General features: G+C 44.7%; 2 protein-coding genes across 3 annotated transcripts in view; both read left to right on the forward strand.

Moving 5' to 3' along the window:
- Positions 1 to 1,532: 1,532 nt before the first annotated feature.
- On the forward strand, positions 1,533 to 5,121 carry NHLRC4 (NHL repeat containing 4). Its single transcript, XM_029577273.1, has 2 exons — positions 1,533 to 1,648; positions 3,510 to 5,121. The coding sequence occupies exon 2, from the start codon at positions 3,512 to 3,514 to the stop codon at positions 4,613 to 4,615; it is 1,104 nt and encodes a 367-aa protein (XP_029433133.1). The 5' UTR covers positions 1,533 to 1,648; positions 3,510 to 3,511; the 3' UTR covers positions 4,616 to 5,121.
- Positions 5,122 to 7,199: 2,078 nt separating this feature from the next.
- The window catches only part of ASB8 (ankyrin repeat and SOCS box containing 8), a 43,140-nt gene continuing 31,820 nt past the window's right edge, over positions 7,200 to 18,519 (forward strand). Inside the window, exon 1 of one of the 2 annotated variants that reach the window (XM_029577275.1) lies at positions 7,200 to 7,395. The gene's annotated coding sequence lies outside the window, so the exon portion shown is untranslated. Of the gene's footprint in view, positions 7,396 to 7,993; positions 8,201 to 18,519 lie in introns of those variants that run through there. The other variant, XM_029577274.1, reaches the window with a different exon arrangement.

Below are 18,519 nucleotides of genomic sequence, written 5' to 3' on the forward strand. Positions count from 1 at the left end.
ATAATAAAATATTAAAACCTGCAGACACATTAAATAGTACCCAATAATAAAAACTAAAATAAGGATTAAAAAAAAATCTCCATTCTCCATTCCTGGGAACTTTTTATTTCCAGGTACCTTGAGATTATCATGGATTAGTAGGGGGCCGAGAAGGGTTACTGAACATACACTTCCTCTCTCCGTGTGCTCAACCACACACACACGCACACTCCCTTTCTCCCGCATTCTCAATCACACACACATACTCCCTTTCCCATATAATCAATCAATCTCATACATACACATTCCCTCTCCCACCCGCTCAAATCGTGCATGCACACTCCCTCTTCCACCCGCTCAAATCGTGCGCGCACACTCCCTCTCCCACCCGCTCAAATCGAGCGCACACACACTCAAATCATGCACGCACACTCCCTCATGCTCAAATCGCACGTGCACGCACACACTCCCTCTTCCGCATGCTCAAATCGCGTGCACTCTTCCGCATGCTCAAATTGCGCGTGCACACTCACTCCCTCTCTTCCGCATGCTCAAATCATGAGCACACACACTCCCTCTCTTTCAAATATGCTCAGTCAGACATACAACACTCCCTGTGCCACTTCATAACTCCCACTCTGAAAGCACACGAGCAGCAGATGCTTCCTTCTTCAATACTCTGGCCAAGAGGACAACTCCATCGGGTGCAGTGGCCCAAAATGCTGCTTTCTGCCACTGCATGGGCAACTCTGCTTTGCCTAGGTGCCTCTTCCTTTTGCTGTGGATACTGTGCTGCCTCCTGCTCTTCTTGGCTGGCATTGCTCTGTGGTCTCCTCATTTCAGCCTGCACAGATGCTGCTCTGCCTCCTGCTGTTCTCAGTGGGGGGGGGGGGGGGGTGCCCCCGTGGCAGATGCTGTTTTGGGGCCACCTCCTTTCCATTGTACGGGCCCATGCGGTAGCCCGCTCCTTCTGCAATGGCTTCTTCTTCCCACCAGCCCCAGGGAAAAAAAAGATGCTATGGCATTGCTGCCCTCAGAGCTGTGGCGCTCTAGGCAGCCACATAAACTGCCTAGTCCATGCTTCCACCGGCCCTGGGCAAATCAGTCAGCACTAACACCAAAGAAAGATTTCCATTATTTTATATAATAATTTAGTTCCCACCTTTTCATTGGTAGCTCAAGGCGAGTAACATTCAGGCATTTTGCTATTCTGTACATTCTGGTTATCCCTGAATATGGTCTCACTTTTTCTATTAAAGAGCCAGAGGTACAAGTACTGATCTCAAACATTTTAAAATCAGAACTAACCTGAAGTGTCCCATCTGTGACTTTTTCACCACTGTATTTTTTTTTTGGGGGGGGGGGGGGGGGGGGGGGGGGGGGAGGGGAAATAAGTATTACAGGGAAGGAAATGAGGGGTGAAGGGCCAAACTTAAACACTTGAAAACATTGCACAGAAGACTACTCGTGTAACTATCAAAGAGGTGAGGCCATGTTGACACAATAAGTCCTTTATCCTGGGCTGTTGATTCAGTCTCGGTCACTAACAACAGAAGACGTCCAGAGGAGTCCCCAGCCTTCTCTGTCCTGCTAGTCAGAGCACAGAGGTGCCATCCAGGCAGCAATTCGTGGCTCCACAAGAAGTACAACGCTTGTCCCCAGGTTGCTGGTAAGTAAGTTACTCTGCTCTTTGTGCCCAGTTAAACCTAAAATCTGTGTTTATGGCTAATTGCCATTGACTCTCCTAAAAACTGGTTTCCTTCCTATTTATTAAAAAGGATGAAACAGAAGCCATTGTCTTTTTTTTTTTTTTTTAATAAAACTGTCTGGATTTATTATGGAAAAAGCTGTAGCTGATGCCATACTATCCAAATCCCTGTGACTTCACTAGAATCGTCAGCAGTTTGTCCCATGCAGTCTACATTGGCTGGAGTCTCCAAAGGTTTTAGTATAAGACAATCCATATACTGCTTCCAAGCAATATCATAAGATCTCCAGCAAACCCCTGAAAACTCTTGAGGGAGAAAGCTTGCTTAGTTATAAAAATCTGCAATGAAAGGGGGGTTGGCTATCCTAGATCTCTGTTTTCTTGGCTAATGCCCATCCGAGTAATCTCATTGCGGCCGATCAAGGGCAAAAAAAAAACCATGCGTCCAAAGTGGGCGCCCATCCCCCTCTCCTGGGTGCCAGATGCTTCCACGCTAAAAAGGACGCACTAGGGATAAATTGTGCATCCTTAGCGCATTCATAGCATCAGGCACCAAGGAGACATGGCTGGGTGTCAGGAAAACGGACGCTCTGACTGTCAAGATTTTTTTTCTTCTTGCTGCTCCTTGTGGTCCCTCCTACTTAGTATTGGGATGATCCTAAGTAGGAGGAACCACAAAAAAAGTAGTATTTTGGACTTTTTTTGTGGCAGCTTGGAGCAGGTGAAGACTTAAGGCCAGGTGCACGGTGATTTTTTGCATTGGGGCAATAGCTAATAGCGCTCATTACATGTAATGAGCGCTATTAGCTACGCACTGGTTTGGACGCGCTAATCCCATTATTGCATCAGAGTTATTCTAGCGTGTCCAACTGCACGGCAAGCTGTGCGCTAGGCTGAGTGCACTGTATTGCGTCAGCCCCATTGTGCAGGATTTCATCCCCAAAGACTCTTTGCATGGCACACAGCTGCCATTTCCTTTATTTCTGTGTACAGATTCAGAGTTTTGTGTACTGTTTGAGACCATGTTTTCCTATAGATTCTGCACTGCATGTTTCCTTAGATCCTATCATGTGTGGCATTTTACTGTGGTTGTAGGATGGCAGGTTCAATTTTCATAGGTCTCTAGTAAAATCCTACTTCTTTTTCTGTTCAGAGCTGGAGATCAGAGCAGAGCCCTGAATCAGTGAGCAGAAGGAAAACATTTCTTTAGCTGTCTTGTAACAGCACTCATGACTGAGTTATCTATCTTCAAGAATCACGTTACCATCCTCAGCCCACAACTGCTTTAACATATATCTATGTGATTAGCAAGGACCAAGCAGCTCACAGCTGCGGAAATAGATGTAGTCAGAATATTTGAGATGCTTTCATATTTGCTGATATCTAAACGTTTTCAGCAAAGAAAGTTCCCCCTCTAAAGGATTGTGGTTTCCAGGTTTGCAGATCTCAGGGGTTAGGTCAACACAACCAGGTCCTGATAAAGCCCCTCTCGGGATATAAAAACCACTAGCTTATGTGACTTGGGCAAGAGCACTACAAAATGAAGCTGAGTAGTTCTCTCTTTCCAATTCCCGGTCAGACAAGGTGACTGCCCATAAAAAACATCAGTTTTGTTATACTGCATCAATAAACTGCACATTCTCAAGCACTTAAAATAAAACCCTACGTGGAAAACAAAAGATCTGTTTTGAGAAAAAGTCCTCCCACTTTCCGCCAGTGGAATATTCCATTGATCAGATTGGTTAAGCAGTTCAGAATATTGTAATTCTATATCGGCACTGTGCAGAGTGTGCATTGTAATAACATGTCTGTCCTTTCCCAGCCATGGACTATTCTCTGGAGACTACCAGGCGGAAGGAGAACCTCCTAAGGGCTGTACGCAACCTGCAGGTGAAATCAGAGAGTACCCTCCAGAAGGCCAGCCCCCTTCTGAGCAGCCACCAGGGGATGGGCATGGTTAAAGAATGCCACATCCAGCAGTTGGCTGAAAAGACCAAGGTCATCTGCCACGACCTGGAGAACATCAAAAACCTCCTCTACTTCCGACAGAATAACCTAGTTCTGCAAATCCCCAACCCGAATGGCTCTCGATATGGACAGATAAGCAGAATACATTGCTCTCTGGATGGCACTGCCTATGTGACCAGTGAAAACGGGCCCTGGGTCCATCTCCTCAACCGCTCAGGGCAAGCTTTCCAGTCCTTGCAGTGTGTTGATTGGGGTAGGGAAAAGGAACACTTTCTTCCAGAAGATGTAACCGTTACTAGATCAGGGATGGTGGCAGTGTCAGACATGCTTAATGGGGTCATCCGTATCTTCAACCCTCACTCAAAATTCTCCCAAGGTGATTGGATAAAGATTGGGAAATTTGATTCTCCCAGGGGGATTGGGGTGGACTCTATGGGAAGGATTCTAGTAGCAGACTACACTCAAGGAAAGGTTCATATCTTTGCTGTGGATCACGCCTTCAAGGTACAAGGTGTTCATGTTATTTCAGATCTGTGCGGACCCCGTTATGTCAGTTCGGTACCTGATGGGGGCTTTGTCGTAAGTGAAGAGTGTGGAGATGTCAAGTACTTTGGCGGTAGCCACAGGTTAATCTGCTCTATTAGTAACAAATATGGTTACCAGTTTGGTAACCCAGCTGGGGTGTGCACCGACCCAGAAGGCAATATCATTGTGGCGGATGAACAGCAGAGACAAGTTGTCCTATTTCCAGTGAGCGGATCTCCAGTCTGCCTGGTTTCTGAAGGTCTCCGGAGACCTACAGGAGTGTCTTGCTCCAGTTTCGGCCATCTTTTGGTAGCAGATGCTGGAGAGAACTGTGTGAAAGTCTTTAAATACAAAGTGAAACCTTATAGCAATCCTGAAAGCCCCAGGATAGCCAGCGAAAATTCAAATTTAAGCCCAAGAGAAAGACTAAGGTAGCCTGCATCAGACACAACCTAAGTCAATTTTGTCCATCGATGGTTTTAGTCCTGTGTTTGACTCCAAACAACAAATAGTAGAAGAGTTTGGTAGGGCTCTCACAACTGAACTGCTCTTGGCCAGCAGCTAAATTAATCCAGCATTCCTTCTAAATCCCTCTCATCTCAAGGTAGCATCCCCATCAGGGCTGGATGGAGGCATAGATAACACAGGCACATGCCCCGGGCGCCAGGTTCTGAAGATCTCCCAAAACTGAGACTTCTCCTGCTGAACTCTGCTTTCCAAGGTGAGGAGGAGGAGTAAACCTCTCGTCTAGGTCCTCTGCCTATGGTATTGCCATCTTAAATCCTCTCTACAATAAACCCAGTCCAAAATGATGCTGAAACCCCCAGGAGTAGGTTTAAGTGAAGTTGGCAACCCTACTCAACTGGCACCAGAAAAAAGCTGAGAGCTTGAATTGAAAAAAAAAATAATCCTTAATTAAATTCAGCACTTTGCTGGCTGACCTTCTACTTCTACTGTTTCTGTGATTTGTAAAAAAAAAACAACCAAAAAAAAAAAACCACAACCAAACTTAAAATTATTAAAGTCCAATCTCAATGGAGGGAGCCTGGGACCAAGGGAAGGCAGGAGTTAGAAAAGCAGGGGGAACACCAATGCTAATATCCCTAAAATTATTTCCAGGCAGCTGGAAAATATGTTTTAGACTTGATCCATAATGACCAAACTGGGTATGTTAAAGGCAGGAATTCTGCATATAATATTAGGACATTAAATCCACTCCATCACTTAAATGTTAATAATCTCTCTGCTCTTTTCCTATCTTAGGTGTTGAGAAAGCTTTCAGTAGAGTAGAGTGGCCATATCCATACTCGGGGAACTTTTGAGTTCTGCTCACCCTGATATTTCTGTAGATTAGCAAAGGGGGTGGGGAAGAGTAGACACAGTGATGCAGCTGAGGAAACTTCCCTCTTCCCACCCACAACAGATGACATTCATTCTTTATTCCTTCATTAAAAAAATATTCAAATTCTGATGTCACCTCAGCAACAGACATTTTCCAATACAAAACCTTTCAAAAAACAAGAGGTACTCAATCTACATAGCAAAAAACCCACCATATCAAATCATCACTAACTGCCTGGCTGCAAAAAAGCAAATAGAATGTTAGGAATTATTAGGAAGGGAATGGTTAATAGAACGGAAAATGTCATAATGCCTCTGTATCGCTCCATGGTGAGACCGGACCTTGAATACTGTGTACAATTCTGGTCGCCGCATCACAAAAAAGATATAGTTGCGATGGAGAAGGTACAGAGAAGGGCAACCAAATTGATAAAGGGGATGGAACAGCTCCCCTATGAGGAAAGGCTGAAGAGGTTAGGGCTGTTCAGCTTGGAGAAGAGACGGTTGAGTGGGGATATGATAGAGGTCTTTAAGATCATGAGAGGTCTTGAACGAGTAGATGTGACTCGGTTATTTACACTTTCGAATAATAGAAGGACGAGGGGGCATTCCATGAAGTTAGCAAGTAACACATTTAAGACTAATCGGAGAAAATTCTTTTTCACTCAACGCACAATAAAGCTCTGGAATTTGTTGCCAGAGGAGGTGGTTAGTGTAGCTGGGTTCAAAAAAGGTTTGGATAAGTTCTTGGAGGAGAAGTCCATTAATGGCTATTAATCAATTATACTTAGGGAATAGCCACTGCTATTAATTGCATCAGTAAAATGGGTTCTTCTTAGTGTTTGGGTAATTGCCAGGTTCTTGTGGCCTGGTTTTGGCCTCTGTTGGAAACAGGATGCTGAGCTTGATGGACCCTTGGTCTGACCCAGCATGGCAATTTCTTATGTTCTTAACCCAACCAATAAATAAAAAACATTACAATATATGCTAGAACATTACATCTCTTATTAGAAAACAGAAAAAGCTAGATTGCTACAGCTCTTATACAAACTACACATGCCCCAACAGAAGCTACAAACTAGCAGAATTTCTCAGTTTGGTAATGCATGCAGAACAAGGACCCTCACCAAATACACATTAAAGTAACCATAAATTAGAAAATGTGCAGATTCTATTCCAAATCCCTACTCTCCAAATTTCCCACCCAATCCCAGAGTTCCTGCTCAATCCCCACTCCCTGTTTGCCCCCTTCCAAACATCTGGTCTCCCCTCCCAATTTAGTCTGAGTTCCCGGTTTTCCCTCTTCCCAAGCACCTTTTTCTCCCTCTACAAATACATGAATTTCTGCTCTTCTACTCAATCCCATCCCTGTTCACCTCCCCCAATCCCTGAGTCCTAGCCCTAGGCCACACTCCCTTCCCCAGGCCAGGCCTCTCCATCTCCCCCTCCCCTCCCTTATACAGTGTGGCAGTGATGTCACTACTCACAATCAATCACTGCTGCAGTGAGGAGGATGGCACGTGAAAAAGTCCTACAGGCCCCAGCAGCCGAGGGGTGGAACCCAGCACCGCGAACAAGGCCCCAGTGCAGGCATAACGCGTGGTAGCTGCACAGATGGTCAGTGAACGTGCAGATACCACGTGTGCCTGCACCGGGGCCTTGATCGAGCCACCGCGGTAATGGATTGCTGCTGAGCTGCGTTCCCCGAGTCAGCTGAGACGTGGAGCACATTCAAAGTCTGTAACCCTGCCGAGGAGCAAACAGCGACACTGCGCCTTCCGCGGCACCCGGAGATACGATCAGCTTACCCGGAGACCCAGAAACTTGTGTAAATATCTGGAGTCTCCAGGCTAAATCCAGAAAGTCCCTAGGAGGTATGGCCATGTCTGTTTAAACTGTTAGAGAAAATAAATTTCGGTCCGGGTTTTCTGAACACGATTCAAGCTTTCTATGACCAGCTAAAAAATGAGTTTAGAACTTAATGGGGGGGGAGGAGGAAGGGAAGGTGACTGATTATGCCATGGCGGGGGAAGAGGATTGTGCAGTGGAGAAAAAAAGTGATTGTACCAAAGGGGAGAAATAAAAAGGAAGGTAAAGTCATTATGCCAGAGCGGTGGGTAGAGAGGGAAGGAAAGGTGATTATGTTAAGAAGGCGGAAAGAATAGGAGGTGATGGCGCGTCACTGCCACAATGAAGTGAATCCAATGTGCCACGACACACAAAGGTTAGGAATCCCAGCTGGAGCGGCGCAGCCTAACCTTACATCACTGCTCCTGACGGATGGGGTGAGGAATCGAGCTCTACCCTGAGAGCTTAAATCATTTGCTCTCGGCATTTCCCCTTTTCTATTGGACGAGGCTTCGAGCCACAATAAAGTGGAGGAAAAGGGAGGAGACAAAACGACCCGACTGATTAACGGCCACCGTAACCAATCGGAAAGGCAGCTGACCGGCGGCAGCGAATCAGAAGGCGGTTGCCGTGGCGCTGCCTGGAGACTGGCCTATGCTGCAGCCTCGGTGTCAGGGTGCCGGGGATCGAGGAGCTGGAGGCGGTCGTGGCACGGGCAGGCTGGGTCTTATTCACCGGAGGTCGCGGCGAGATCTGGGCAGGGCAGCGCCGACCTTTCTCCGGCGGGGATCGGCTGGGCTTCCCCGCCTGGGAGCCCCTTTGACAATAAGGGTAAGTGAGGCCGCGGGGGCGAGCAGCAGAAGCGCCGCTGCTCTTCCTGGAGATTAGCCTTCTGCGTCAACGGGGAGCTGCGGCGGATACGGCTGGGCCTGGGGCTTCTATTTCTGGGCCCCCCCTCGGGTGGTGTCCCCGCTGATGGCTTGGGATCCTGGTTGTGAACCCAGAGCGGGATCTCTCACCGTTTCTCTTCCCCACCAGAAGCACAGTGGGAAGGCCCGGAGCACGAGGCTACGAGCTAAACCTCGTCTCGATTTGCAGTCGCTGACCTTTTTATGTGTTTACAAGAACGGCTGTTTTGGCAAATTCAATCATGCTCTGTTAGTATTTTGTCCTAATCCATCCTTTTTTTTTTTCGTAAAAGTGTTTATGGTTTTGGTGCCTGACCATCTGATTCTGACAGGGGCTGCCACTATGATTGTGGGCTGAGGAGGGGTGTGGCCGTGGGCCTGGGCCAGATAGGGGGAAGGGTGAGGGGAGAGAGTTAAAGGAAGAATGAAGGCAAAACAAAAAAAAAATGAGAATAAAAAAATTGAGCACAACAGACCAAATGAAAGTTATGGGGGGAAAATGTTGGCTAAGACACAAGTTTTCAGAAAATGTTTTCATCTCTGCCCCATGTCCCACTCCAATCAGGTGTTTAAAGTAGGCCTAAGCACCTAATTGTGGGGAGATCATGGCAGACCTGACTAGATGCAAATATCATTCTGTAGTTTAGAGACCAGCAGAAATCATGGTTTTGTGATATTCTATGAGGCAGAAACGCCAAAAGAGATCAATCTGCTTAGTAGGAGTATTTTATGATAGGTAAGCAGTAATGAGCATAAGACATGCCATGCTTGGTCAGCCCAAAGTCCATTGAACTTAGCATCCAGTCACCGATAGTGGCCAGTCTGGGGTCCAAGCACCCAGCAGATCCCAAAAAGTAGATCTATTTCTTGTTGTTCACTCCCAGAGATAGCAGTGGTTTTCTCTAGTCAACCTGGATAATAATGTTTTATGGACTTTTCCTCCAGGAACGTGTCCAAACTTCTTTTAAACCCTGCTATGCTAATTGTCTTCACCATGTACTCTGGAAACAGATTCCACAGCTTGATTGTGAGTTGAGTGAAAAAGTACTTTCTAGGATTTATTTTTAAATTTACTGGTTGTTGGTTTCATGGAGTGTCCTCTTGTTTAAGTATTATTTTGAAAGACTAAATAACTGTCCTTTATTTACTCTTTCCTCCGCTCTTGTGATGTTATAAACTTTTATGTTCTCTCTCAGCTGCTCTCTTCCAAGTTGAAGAGCCCTAACTTGTGTAGCTTCTCATGATAGAGAGCGGTCCCATCCTCTTTGTTGTCTACCTCTGCACCTTTTCTAGTTCCGTTATGTCATTTTTTGAAATGGGATTACCAGAATTGCACACAGTACTCAAGATGCAGTCACACCATGGCTTGATACAGAGGGAATATATTTTCCATTTTATTCTGTATTGGGTCCTTTGCTCCTGATGCCCTAGCTTGGGAGCCTATACAGAAAGTTAAACCTCTTCCTTTTTTAGCTTCCAAAGTCAGAGAACTCAGTTCTTAATAACAAAATGTTTATTGAATGATAAACAGTTTGACACTCACTGCGAATGGTATAGTATTGAAGTAACAGCACTGGTAGAGCTGTGATGAAAGGTAGACAACTGTAGCCGCAGAGGAAGTTGTGACAGATAGCAGGGAGCTGCAACTTGTTTTGAGCCAGTTCCAAACTGAACTTTCAACAGGAAGTAGGGACTCCCAGGAAGCCAAGGGGCAAAAGACCAATAGGAAGAAGCAGGACAACATAGAGGAGGTGCAAACAGGAACAGATCCAATCAAAAGCTCAGCAACATTTAAATAATTACCAAACCAGTAAGGAAGGTTAGCTCTACAATATGAAGAGTTCCTAAGCTAAGCAATGACATAAATTGATGCAGACGGCAGCATAATAAAGGAACATATATACACGTACATTTAAATATGCTGCAGAGGCAGAACGTTCTGCATCACTGTTTGGATCATTCTTAACATTGTTTGCTTTTATGACTGCCGCCATCACACACTGAGCTGAGGATTTTAATGTATTGCTTTTGGGAGATGACTCCTAATTTGGTTTCCAGTGAACCAGTAGTTGGGATTATTTTTTCCTATGCACATTACTTTACTTTTTCCCCTGAAAGGATCTCTCTCATAGCATGATCTGACCCGAGAGGAATCAGATTATGACTGGAGAACTCAACTAGATATGCAAACCAGACTTCTCTGGGCTGGAGCTATAAGGATTAGATGGGCCAGACCTTCAGTACTTTTTGCACCGTTCTGGCTATTAGTGGAATCTATGGAAAATCGTAAACCCCTTTAGTCTTTTGTCTGAGTATTAGCATGGATGTGCACCTCTGTTTTTCTGAAAAAATCTTCAAACGTTTATCTTTAAAATTGCCTCACTGCCTCAGCAGCCCCCAAATTGCACTTTTCAGTGCTGCCTTTCTTAAAAAAAAAAAAAAAAAAATTGTTTTCATCAGAATATCTTCCAAGAAAAAGGCCAGGAAAATGTCCATTACAGATGAACAAGACCTCTGCCACCATTGCCTGGGTCCAGACCACAACCAAGCCAGTTGTTATAATTGTGGACAGATGAATCCACAAACATGATTGTCCAGGGCCTGGAAAATGGAGGAACAGGATAAGGCTTGCAGAAGCCACAGTTGGTTCTCTTCCTCAAGCGCAGCCTCAAATGCCTCACTGGAAACAGAGTTGAGCACTAGCTCCTCTAAAATATCTCCCATGGTGCTGGGACAGGCCAAATCAGGACATGGTCATTCCAGGAGAATCAGATTTGGATCCGTTTCCTTGAATTGAGAGCCATAAGGTACACTCTTAACATTCAGTCGCCGCCTTCAAGGGATGAGCATTCTTATTTAAACAGACAATCAAATCGCCATGTTTTGCATGAACAAACAAGAGGCACAGGATTTTATACTCTGTGCCAAGAAGCACTAAAATATGGGAGTGGTCATGCAAACATGAATTATCTGCTCTTGCTTTCTGATTCAGGCCTTGCCACCTCATCAGTAAGAGTGTATAAACCCATCTTAGAGTAGCCGCTAACCACCGATGGGGCCATAAGTATTTAATTTCTCTTTTGGGGCTGCATCACACTGGCTAACTTGAATACAAGTCTCTCTTTCCCCCAGGGTCGGGGTTCTTTGTTGGTATGGGGAAAAGTATCTTTCAGGGGCCAGAATGATAGGGTTGACTTTTAACTCTTTCCCTGGGAGAGGTGTATTTTTTCCTGCACTGTATGTGCTGTAAATGCCAAAAATATGCTGGATCACTGATTGAGGGTCCAAAAATAGTTTTTACTGATGCATAATCTGGTGATATATGTTTCAATTAACTCAGACCTCAACATCACAGGTACACTTGTTTATTTACAGTTTTCTCCCTTATGGGTCTTTATTGCTGGGCAAGGGAAGCATCCACCCTCCATGGCTTAGCTAAGTGGAGTTTCCAAGTGGGCAGAGTATCCTTGATTAGGCAGGAAAAAAAAATATTTTCAAACTTAGACTATTACAACTCCCTATTACTAGGCCAACCCTCAGGTCTATTAAAACCACTACAGTTACTTCAAAATGCCTTTGCTAGACTTACTAGGGAGAAGGAAATTTGACCACATTACCCTCTCACTGATAGCACTACTCTGGCTTCCCGTACAATCCAGAATTCATTACAAAGCATTTACTCTAATTTTCAGTATCATCAACAGTATTAACCCATGCTTATCAGGAGTGACACTTCAACATTACACACCACAGCGAGCCCTAAGATTGCAAAACAAAGGACTACTAATGGTGCCTTCTACTCTCAACACACACCTAACGCAAATAAGAGACCGAATGTTTGTTTATTAAAGGCTTTTATATACCGACTTTCTTGATACAAATCAAATCAACTCAGTTTACATCGAACTAAGCAGTAAATACAATTAACCAATCAACAAGAGATAATTAATTCAAGGAGCATAAAAGTTACATTATAACAAGGATGCCTTAACTGGGAGTAGGAAATAAAGAGAGGGTGAATGAAAATAAATAAATAAATACTATATACAAAAGAGGGGGGCAAGGAGCCGACCTCTTAATAGTTACTATGCATGAAATGTGGATTATTTGTTTACATAAGTGAGTGATGGAACAATACTAGATCAGGCAATGGGGTTTGTAGTGGGGAAGGCTTGGCTGAACAGCTATGTCTTTAGTTTCTTTTTAAAAGTTAGTAGACAGGTCTCCAGTCTGAGGTCCGGAGGCATGGCGTTCCAGATGGAAGGGCCTGCGGTAGAGAATGACCGGTCTCTGATGTTTGAGTGATGCACTAATTTGATTGGAGGAACATGTAAGGATCCCTTGTAGGCATCCCTTAAGGGTCTGGCCGTCGAGTGCAATCTGAGAGGATGAAGCAGATCAAGAGGGGTCTGTTGGTGGATATTTTTATGAATGATTGTGAGTGTTTTATGAAGGATCCTGAAGTTTACTGGGAGCCAATGAAGGTCTTTTAGAATCAGAGAGATATGCTCTCTCCGATTGGTATTCGTCAAAATTCTCGCCGCTGCATTTTGAAGCAACTGGAGAGGTTTAATAGTAGAGGCTGGGAGACCATGCAAAATGGAATTGCAATAGTCGATCTTGGAGAACAGAATAGCTTGGAGGATGGATCTAAAATCATAATGGAATACGAGCGGTTTGAGTTTTTTGAGTACTTGTAGCTTGTAGAAGCACTCCTTTGTGGTATGTTTTATAAAATGCTTTAGGTTCAGGTGACTGTCAATTAAGACTCCAAGATCTCTAGCATGGGATATTTGTGTAATAGCTTGCGATTGGTGAAGGATGGGATTGCCTTCTGGAGTAATTAGCAAAAGTTCAGTTTTGGAAGTGTTGAGCACAAGATTGAGGCTTGATAGGTGATGGTTGATCGTTTGCAGGTGAGAGTTCCATAACCTGAGTGTTGAGTCCAGTGAGTTGGATATGGGGATTAAAATTTGAATGTCATCTGCATATATATAGAATTTGAGTTTGAGGTTTGAGAGTAGGTGACAGAGAGGGAGTATGTAATGTTAAACAGGGTGGGTGATAAGGAGGAGCCCTGGGGGACTCCAAATGGTGCATTAGTATGAGGTGATTCCTTGTTTTTGATTTTTACCTTATAGCCTCTATTGCTAAGGAAGGATTCGAACCATCTAAGGGCTGAACCTGCAATTCCTATGTCTGAAAGCCGGTTAAGAAGGATATTGTGGTTTACAGTATCGAAAGCTGCGGAGATGTCGAGGAGAGCTAAGAGAAACGACTGTCCTTTATCAAAGCCAATATATACTTGATCAAGGAGTGAGGTGAGGAGGGTTTCAGTATTGTGTTCTTTTCGGAAACCATATTGTGACGGGTGTAGAATGTTGTGGTCTTCCAGGTAATTTGAAAGTTGCTTATTTACAATTTTCTCCATGATCTTAGCTACAAACGGGAGATTTGATATGGGGCGATAGTTGTTGAGGTCTTCCGGGTCCAGGTTTGATTTTTTGAGTATGGGTTTGAGCGTGGCCAATTTGAGAACGTCCGGGAATGTTCCTTGTGAAAGGGAACAATTGATGATATCAGCTAGATATTTGGAGATGTATTCTGGTATGAGAATCAGTATTTGGTCCAGGGGGTGAGTCGAAGGTTTCATTCTTTTTATCAGGGTTTCGACCTCTAAAGTGTGGGTAGGATCAAAGGATTCCAATCTTATGTTCTCCATAGCAGGCCCCAAGTTGTGGAACTCTCTTTCAGACTCAATACGTCAGATAACGGAAAGAAAGAGTTTCAAGCATGAACATAAAATACTAATATGCTGAAAACTTCGTCAGTACCGGAGATAATGGTAGTTAAGTGAGCAATAAGTAATGAACGATGTAAAGTGTATAGTTAGTAGAATTAGAATCTGTATTTACTGTTGTGTCAACTTGGAAAATGTAAGAATACGAAATAGACATATATCTGCTGTTGTGTTGACCTACAATATGTACGATTATGAACTAGAACATGTATTAGCTGTGATGTTGACGTAGATTATGAATGCCGCACAGTATGTGATTGTTGACTCAGAATTTGAATGCTGATTTTGTAAACCATTGTGATCTTATTTTGGAACAACGGGATAAAAAACACGTAACTAAATACCAGCAAAAGAGGATAAAACAGCCTACTGCAGAGTCAAAAATCCTCTGTCCCCCAGGGGCGAAGACTCCAAATAGGTATACTCAGTCTCAAGAGGTTCTTATCCACAGATGATCTTCTTTGTTTCCTTTCTCTCTCTTTCAAATCCCCGATGGGAGGGATCCTGTGGAACATGCAGCTCTTGATGTTCCCTAGAAGGGCAGGAAGATGGGCAGCAGAAATCTTCCTTTCAGGTCTTCAGCCAAAAAGCCTTTCTTCCAAAAAGGAGGTTAACACCGAAGTTTGTCCCTTGCCTCAGGTTACCCCCATCCCTCATTGAGGGTACAGAGGGGCAGGTCTTCCCTACCCTGGGTACCCCAGACAGAGTTCCCTGGATCCACTAGATACCTGGCAGTCTCGCACGGCTCCTACCACAAAAATGCGAAGCCCCAAAAAACAACACAGAGGAAAGCCCCTTCAACCAGTTAGTGGGCTAGTAGGAACCACCTCTCAATCTTACTTAGAATCCCCAGGCAGTGTTTGCCTGGATCCTCCACGTAGGCCTGCAAATTCAATGAAACAAACGCTCCTTACTGCTACCTAAATCTCCAGTAACCAAAAAGCACTGCCCACACACTCAGTAGAGAGCTGCTTCTAAAACCTATCCAGTGGGACGGCCATTCCAACACCCTCAAAGGGTGTTGGAATGGCCGTCCCACTCAACACCCCTAATTACTCATCTCGCTGTCCCTAGCTAAAGGAAGAAACCAGGGCCTTACTGGTAATGAGCTCAAAGGGTCCATTTCAAGTGCAACTCTGTGCCATAGGCTTACCCTCTCTTTCTAGGTGGTAAGCTGCTATCTCTGTTCATCCACTAGTATCCAAGGTCACAAAAGGCTTGTGTCGTATTAAACCACCAGTTCTAAACCTCCTGCTCCATGGGACTTGAACATGGTCCTGGCACAGCTGATGAAGCCACCTTTTGAACTGTTGGAGATGGCTTCTCTTAAGTTTCTAAGATGGGAAGTAATATTCCTTATAGCAGTAACCTTAGCCAAAAGAGTCGGTGAACTTCAGGTTTAATTCATTATCCTCCTTACGTGTAATTCTTCCACAATAGAGTGGTGCCCTAAACCACTCAAATTTTCTACCAAAGATTGTCAGCTTTCCATATTAATCAAACCATCGTATTCCCACATTCTTCCCAAGCCTGTATGCACGTGAAGGTGAAAAACCCTTTTATATGTTGGACTAAAAGAACTTTGGCTTACTACAAAAGAAGAAGACAGCCTTTTTGAGCTTTCCAGCTATTCATCTCTTATGATCCTAACAGACTAAACATAGCAGTGGCCAAATATATGTTGTCCACCTGATTAGCAGACTGCATTGCATTCAAATAACAGACTGTATTAAGGTTCATCAAATTAGAGCCATGTCTGCATCAGTAGGTCAACTGCAAGCTGGGCAGTTTTAAGACCTTTGCAAAGTGATCATCAGTTCACACCTTCACATCCCATTACTGTCTGGACAATCTCTCAAAGACTGACAGTAAGTTCAGACAAGATGTTTTTGCGTAGCCTATTCACCCAGCAGTCTTCTGTCCATGATGGGGACCAGGTTGCTTATTCGGTAAATGCTCTGCTGCAGCCCCAAGCTTGGAACTTCCCCCATGTTATGGCTAATTCAGCCATGTATCTATGGAAAAGGCGCGTTTGTTTTCCATATATAGCAGGATAAATTAGCCATACTAAATATTTGCCCCTCTCCCTGGAGAGACACCTACCTAGCTAGACTTAGCTCTAAAATTGACTGAAGGAGCTCATAACACAGTGCCAGAGCGGGAATTCCCGCAAAGGCTCAGTAGAGCAAAAGCTCTACTAGCTATATGAGGAGAGGTCTGTTTGGTGCTGCTGGATGATGTCCCCCTCATGTTCTAGCTAATTCATCATGCTATTTATGCAAGCTACCATTTACAGTAAGCAAACTTAATTTTTTTTTTTTTTTATAACTTAGGCATTGACAATGTCAGTTATTTTTTCCATCAACAAGCAGGGCTGAACTAGCCATGACGCATGGGTGAGATCAACTGATGGCTCTATCGTATCTTGATACTTTTTCAGTTATTCAGTTGCCTTGCTCTCTCGACATCCCCTCAAACAGCACTTTTCAGTGCTATTAAAAAAGAAAAGAAAACCAAACTAGATCTTCACTGAATGTCTGGATCCAAGAAGCTGTTGAAAACTGTGAGGTTTGGGTGGACCCTTGGACACTGTGGCAGCTGACCACGCCCACGGGGGGAAGTCCCGTAAGGGGCCACATGTCAGGCTCAGCTTAGGACACACAAACACAGAGATTGATCTTTTATTAGACAATGTGATGAAGCCACCAGAGGTGGCAGTAGTGAGCAGCTGGAATAGCCCGGCTGGGCTGGTATCCCTCAGGTGCTGGAACAGCGACTCCTCCGGTAGCAGTGCTGTAGTGGGAAGAACTGAGAGAATGAGTACAGTGGAGAATATACAAGACCCCAGTATGGAGATCCCCAGGGTAGGGAGAGCAGACCCTCGAGGAGCAAGAATCTGAACCCTGAGAGCTGGGAGGCTGTACTCGCACAGCAGTTCCACGTAGGAGATGGCACTAGGGCTGGAACGGAGGCAGGCCCTCAAGGAGCAAGTGCCTGATTCCAGGGAACAGCTCTGAGGTGAAGATGGTAGTACTTACTGATGTTGAAGATAGCGAATCCTTCCAGGGAGAAGAGAAGGTAGGAGCAGGCAGCGAGTCAGGGAACATGGGCCCTCGAGGAGCGAGTACCTGTTTCCTGACAGCGACCTGGAAAGCAAGAGAGGCCCCCCGAGGAGCGGGTACCCCGTTAGCGTTAAGAGTCCAATGGAGATTGGAGAGGCAGAGTAGCTGGGTACGGAGAGCGAATCCCATCCATAGGACTCAAAGGCTAGCAAACGTTGTAAGCTTTAAATATCCGGGCATCATGACGTCATCACGGGACACCCTGGAGGTTTGCTCCAAGTAGGAAATAAGAAGGGCTGCGCGGCGCACACGCCCTATGGTACAAGCGGAGCATGGCGGGAGGCAGCGCCCAAGCCGGTTCGGAGAAGACAGCAGGCAGACGCCGCGGTAGCCAGGCGTCCATCCGCAGCTTTTTCATTTCAGTGAGCGATACAGCTCAACTAGCAGGTTTCCACACCAGCACTTATAGAAATCAAACAGATTTAATCCACTGACATCTCTGACCGAAATACTACTGGGAAATGATAAATAAAATAGTCATAGTCCCGTTCTAAGAAACCGCAACACTAAAATAGTGCTGGCAGTGTTAGGCGGATCTCCTTTAACAACAAGAGGAGGTTCAAGTTAAGTTGAAAAATTCTTCAAAAAACACATTTGTATGACCAATGAGTATAACGTAAGATGAGACCTGGACAAGACCACCTTTTCCACTAACAAGTAGACATTTCCGACTTTTCTATGATGGTCATATATGCTTCTTTCATCAGTGTGTCTATGAAGTACAGGTGAATTTTGAATTTCACTATTGTTTGATTATTCATCCTTCGGTTTTATTTCCACAAGTGGTTTCACAAAGTAAGACAATAGTTATAAAAGAAAGTTAGTTAATGAGGCTAAAAGCAGACAGTCAAGCCTAAGATTTAAAAACGGCCTCAGTAGGTGGGTCTTTAGATGGGATTTAAACATGGTGAGAAAGGGAGCATGATGTACCAGTTCAGGAAGCGTATTCCAAGCACCCGGCGCATCCAGGTAGAACGCCCTGAGTCGGGAATTGGTGGTAGAGAAGGGCACAGATAGGAATGACTTGTCTGATGAGCAGAGTGCATGAGGAGGGGTGTAGAGAGAGAAGAGAAGTAGCGAGGTGCTGCAGAGTGAAGACATTTATACGTGAGAAAGAGGAGCTTGAACTGTATGCGGGAGCGGATAGAGAGCCAATGCAGTGACTTCAGAAGAGGGGTTATGTGACTGTAGTGACTTTGGTGAAAGAAGTCATGCAGATGAATTTAGGACAGATTGCAGTGGAGATTTCAACATATTATCCACAATGATCCTTTTCTTGGGTGGTGATTTCCAAAGTGGAATCTTGCATTGTGTAGCTAA

This window comes from Rhinatrema bivittatum, chromosome 14 (assembly GCF_901001135.1).
Source record: "Rhinatrema bivittatum chromosome 14, aRhiBiv1.1, whole genome shotgun sequence".
NCBI classification, from domain to species: Eukaryota; Metazoa; Chordata; class Amphibia; order Gymnophiona; family Rhinatrematidae; genus Rhinatrema; species Rhinatrema bivittatum.

Bases quoted from the DNA above. Each gene is read 5' to 3' on its own strand.
- NHLRC4 (XM_029577273.1), top strand. From the start codon at position 3,512: ATGGACTATTCTCTGGAGACTACCAGGCGGAAGGAGAACCTCCTAAGG.